At 29.6% G+C, this 5023-nt stretch overlaps 1 protein-coding gene across 1 annotated transcript; it reads left to right on the top strand.

Annotated features, from left to right (window-relative positions):
* The first annotated feature begins 237 nt into the window (after positions 1-237).
* LOC121128025 (matrix metalloproteinase-9) lies at positions 238-2400 on the top strand. The gene is made up of 7 exons (XM_040723602.2): positions 238-397; positions 506-676; positions 748-768; positions 1624-1791; positions 1880-1897; positions 1957-2121; positions 2190-2400. The coding sequence occupies exons 1-7, from the start codon at positions 346-348 to the stop codon at positions 2312-2314; spliced, it is 720 nt and encodes a 239-aa protein (XP_040579536.1). The 5' UTR covers positions 238-345; the 3' UTR covers positions 2315-2400.
* The last annotated feature ends 2623 nt before the right edge of the window (positions 2401-5023 follow it).

Here is a 5023-nt window from a genome sequence, read left to right as displayed (position 1 = left end):
CAATTAAATTTTTTACTTATAAAAAGTATCTAATTTATGAAAAGTGTCAAGGTAGTAAGAAGTTCCAAAAAAATATAATCAAAAGCCGGGTTACAAATCTATAATTACCTCAGCAAGTACTACTATATAATTAGATACAGAATAAAAAGTTTTTTTTTCTTGTTAAAGGTTGTTATCAAATACTACACTAAATGCCCAATGGGTATAATTAATATACTGATAAAAAAAAGATCAACACTTGTGTTCCCTCCTCCAGATGCAAAATAATTAAAATAAGTTTACTTTTTAGAAAAATATTCCTAAAGAAATCATTAGATATCTAATTCTTAAGGACTCAAGATCAAAATGAATATTTGGATTGCTTCTATTTGCATTTTTTCGCTAGCTACTTCTGTGTGTAAGTTAATAAGTATTTGTTGTTGAACACTGACAAATATTCCCCTATCGTTTGTGAATTAAAGTATAATTTTCAAAAAGTGAATATTCAAATTGTATTACTTTTTAGCTAGTCAAACTTGTCAGACGGCTAGTGGGCCCTGTGTCTTTCCATTCAAATATTTAGGAGTAAGTTACTCAGAATGTTCTATGATGGATTCGACATTACCTTGGTGTGCTACCTCAGTAGATGCAGGCAGAACTTATACAAACTACGATTATTGCCCTCCATCTTGTGCACGTTAGTAAAAAATAAAAATACCTTTAAAAAAACTGAATCGAATATGATTTTTTACTCTATTGTACTTACAGAATCTCCAACCACAGCCGGTGGTAAGTCATTACCTTTATATCAATTAATATTTGAAACCTAAAAACAATTGCAAGAGCGTTTTCCTTCAAAAATTAAAAAGTGATGTTCAAAACATTTACATCACATTTTGATTATATATTGAGACATATTGTGAATCAAAAACTAGTCATTTTATTAATTTTTCTTTGAGATATTGGATAAAAACATATTTGTACAACTGATCAAGGAATTACTTACAGAATTTATTTGAAAGAATTAAGTTAATATATACTCTTCAATAGAAAATAATATTTTCCTGGTCCTCTTTAAAATCCCACATGAATTCAAAGGGTCGATGAAGGACATATGAGTATTAAGCAACAAAAATTTAAAAAAAAATATCAGTATATGCAACTCAAGGAAAAGAACATTTTGCTCCAAATACCAAATAGATAATTGATGCATTCATTGCTTTCCATTCGATTACAAGTACATATAGATGCAATTGTCTTTAAATCTGACATTTCTTTCAATTAATTATATTTGTTTTGTGATATAAAAATATATTAGCAAATAACTATCATACAATATACATATTTAGTTGTAATAATAGTTATTGATGCCACTGGATATAACTGATTTGATAAAATTGCGAATATTTTCAATGGATGAAGCAAAAAAATAAGCAAAATAATTTTAAGGGAGATAATAGATTATTAGTCATTGCTGGGCTTTCGAAAAGGCCATTGAGTGTGATAGGGTACATGTACTAAATTGCAATAAAAATTATCTGATCAATGATATAGAAAAAAGCCGAAATCAAAAAGTATTGCAACTGTCCCTGCTCTAATTATTTTTAGAGTCGATATCATTTAAGGTATTCCTTTCATTTTCAGCATGCCAAACAGTTGATGGAGTTAGCTGTGTATTTCCTTTTGTGTACCAAAGTACATCATACAGTAATTGTACAAATGCAGATTTTGGATCCACATTTTGGTGTGCCACTGCAGTTGGGACTGGAAATGTTTACACCTCCTACGGAGTATGTTCTCCGGGATGTCTAAGTAAGTAGAACCTTTGCACGCTATACCTAAACATATTAAACTTTCAGTGTGTTCACTTATTTACACCACTCTCTTTTTGTCCCTATAGCTAGCGCATCCACCACTGGTAATAACTTAAGTATTGCTATTAATAAGGACACAATATATTTATGATTTATATTTTAGCTTGTAAGACTTCTAATGGTGACAGTTGTGTATTTCCGTTTGTTTACAACGGTGTTAACTATACATCTTGTAGTATGGTCGAAAGTTCTTTTCCATGGTGTGCAACCTCTGTCACGAATGGAGAATACAATGGTAGTTATGGATATTGTGTACCTAGTTGTCAAGGTTTGTAAAATATTTTTTTATCAAGAAACATTTAGTGTTATAATCTTGCTTCAATCAATCTTTGTTAGTTGGAGTAACTGCACCAGTAGTGACAACGACTACAACTACGACAACAACTACTACTACTACCACGCCAAAGGCATCATTTACTAAAACAACACCATTAACAACAAAAGCTCCTAGCAAAGGATAAAAACCTATGATATTTTATTATTCTGAATGTAGTTTGATATGTTCAGGGATAATAAAGTCCAGTAAGTGACATGTTGTTAAAAAAAACTTCCCAATTTATTTCACCTCAAAATTATAATAATAATAAGTCAAAGCCCAGACTTAATAATTAATTTCATTGACAAATTCCTTTGGGCAAAAAAATCAGGCTTATACATATACGGAACCCTGAAGGAAACATATATATATATATATATATTTATTTTTTTGAACGCTCAAAATGAGTTCTAGCCTTTCCATTTCTCTAGTACCTACAAAAAAATCATGAAATGAAAGTTTATAAATTTTTTTAGTTTTTTAAATATAATTTAAAAGGGTGATTAAACAAAGACGAACGCTTGGAATACCAATTTTTTGTGAGTGGCTCAGGGGGAGGGAGATGTGGGGCCATTTTTTGAAGGCTCTTACAGAAGATGAAAGTTTCGTGTCCTCTACTTTTTCTCGAACATATTATGAACTTAAGTAGTTTAATAATTCTAACTAAGTGGGCTTAGGCCCATCATTTGGTAGTGAATATCAACAAATGGGCCACAAAAAATTCTGCCCTTTTGTATTGCAAGGGCTGCAGTAAAGTCCGGCCTAACTACATAGTTTCCCTCTGGGTAGTAGGACTTCACCCAGGGCATGACCACCCAGTTGACAACGTCCTGTTACTCATTGCCCCCGATTTTTAGGCCTTTTGAGAGATATTGCTGCGGCATCCTCTTCCTGTCTGATGCCACGACTCCCAGCATAATCGCAGAGGCTGGGAACTTAGGCTGGTTGACCAGCACAACCTCATCGACCACGTAGGTGAGGTAATGGTCGTTCTTGGAGTTTCTAAACTCGTCCACGCTTCATTTTTTCTTGACTTGTTGTTGTGGTAGGTGCAAATGAAATTGGGTATACTTTGCCTTTTGGCTTCCATTTCAACAAGGAAAAAACCGACATGCGTTAATTGTAGTTCATTCGAACACTAATATTCACCAAATCATTGTGTTAAAAAGTCCCGAAACCTAGTACAGTGTAAATGGAACTACCTTATGATCGGAACACGGAATGGAACTGAAATACTGGCTGATCAATGAACAGCCATATATATATATATATTTTTTGAATGAAACTCCAAAATAGCGGAACACCTACAAACCTAATAAAGATACTCGCTCTGAACAAAATAAATGTCAAAGAAATAGATCATGATAAATAAACAATTCTGAATGAAACATCTACTGAATTATTCCTTTTCCAAAGAAATTTTGTTATATGTAAGTTACACTCATCTATAAAGATCGTATTTAAAAAAAAAAATTGTATAAAATATTTAATAAGATTAAGTTTAATTTATTTCTTATATCCCACATGTAAAGACATGATGTTTTTGTCAAAATCTTTTAAACAAAGTCGAAATCATATGTAGAATTGGAAACTTTTTTTGTTGGCGCAAGAAAAATAAGTTTTATATGTTATCAACGATTCAACGTTTAATAAATGTTTATAAAATTAAAAATGTAATATAGTATTACTGCTAACTCATCATAAAATTTAAAAATAATGAGTAAGGTAAATTAATTCAAGGTTTTTGTATGTATATTTGTTGCATAATTAGGTACCTTTTTTCAAAAATACAACAAAGTTATATTAACTTCTTGAAAAAATAAGTTTTCTAAAACCAAACATAATTTGTCACTAAAATTTGGTATGTTATCACAAAAAAATGATTCCTTCGTATTCAAAAAAAAGATAATAAATGTGTAAAGGCTATATGTGCACTGTGTATAAAGCATATATTTGTAAAGATTACCTTTATACAACAGCATAATTTTGGAATGAGTAAAAAATAAGTAAAAAGTTACTTTTCTAATATAAAATATATATAATGTAAATAAGTGATATTTTTAATCTCATTTTAAAATCTATTTTCTTTTCTTTTTTTGAAATGATACTATTGATTTCATATATATATTTTTTTCCACAATTTCTTTAAAACAGTTTTTTAAAATATATAATACATAAATTTTGTATTAAAATATATTTCTTTTTTTTAAATTTAGAAATATTTTTTTTCGACGGAAAGAAGTTATCTGAATGCATATCTAATAAAATTGATTTTTTTTAAATGATAAATTTAAGCTACTTTTTTTTTTTTTTTTGGGGGGAATGAAAATGTTTCTGATTTTAGAGCATACATTGCCAATTTTCTTTTGTTTTTCAAAGTCGGCCAAATCTTTATGAGATGATTCAGAAGCTTGTTAGTTTCAAGGATCAGTAACCACGATCTAATCCTAAGTTTACTAATATCTCTTGTTGAGATCCTTAATTTTTTCAAGGTAATATAATTTTCTAATTCTGAACAATAACTTAATAACACTTTCATTGGATTTGAAAAATGTAATACTGTTTGAATTGAAAAATCGATATTTTTATGGATTCCTGCTCAAAATTAGATTGTCTGATATGTTTGTCTAAATTTATTTAGACATTTATTTTAAATTTTTGTCTAATTTCTAAATCATTTGCCAGTATTTTGGTTATAGTTAGTTAGTTAAGAATTATTGCTGTTTACCGTAGTACATACATACATTATATATTAGTAAAGATATGCATATATATTACAAGGCTATACATACATACGGCAAAGAGCACGATCACAAGAAAGGGTATTTGTGCTACTACAGGTGAAATTGATCTT

The sequence above is a fragment of the Lepeophtheirus salmonis genome, chromosome 13, assembly GCF_016086655.4.
Source record: "Lepeophtheirus salmonis chromosome 13, UVic_Lsal_1.4, whole genome shotgun sequence".
In the NCBI taxonomy this organism is placed as follows: Eukaryota; Metazoa; Arthropoda; class Copepoda; order Siphonostomatoida; family Caligidae; genus Lepeophtheirus; species Lepeophtheirus salmonis.
This window is presented reverse-complemented; position numbering and strand designations above follow the sequence as displayed.

Excerpts from the sequence above, each read along its gene's own strand:
- LOC121128025 (XM_040723602.2), top strand. The coding sequence starts at position 346 with ATGAATATTTGGATTGCTTCTATTTGCATTTTTTCGCTAGCTACTTCT. Across the intron at positions 677-747 it reads TTGCCCTCCATCTTGTGCAC|AATCTCCAACCACAGCCGGT; the intron begins GTTAGTAAAAAA and ends TTGTACTTACAG. Across the intron at positions 2,122-2,189 it reads TTGTGTACCTAGTTGTCAAG|TTGGAGTAACTGCACCAGTA; the intron begins GTTTGTAAAATA and ends AATCTTTGTTAG.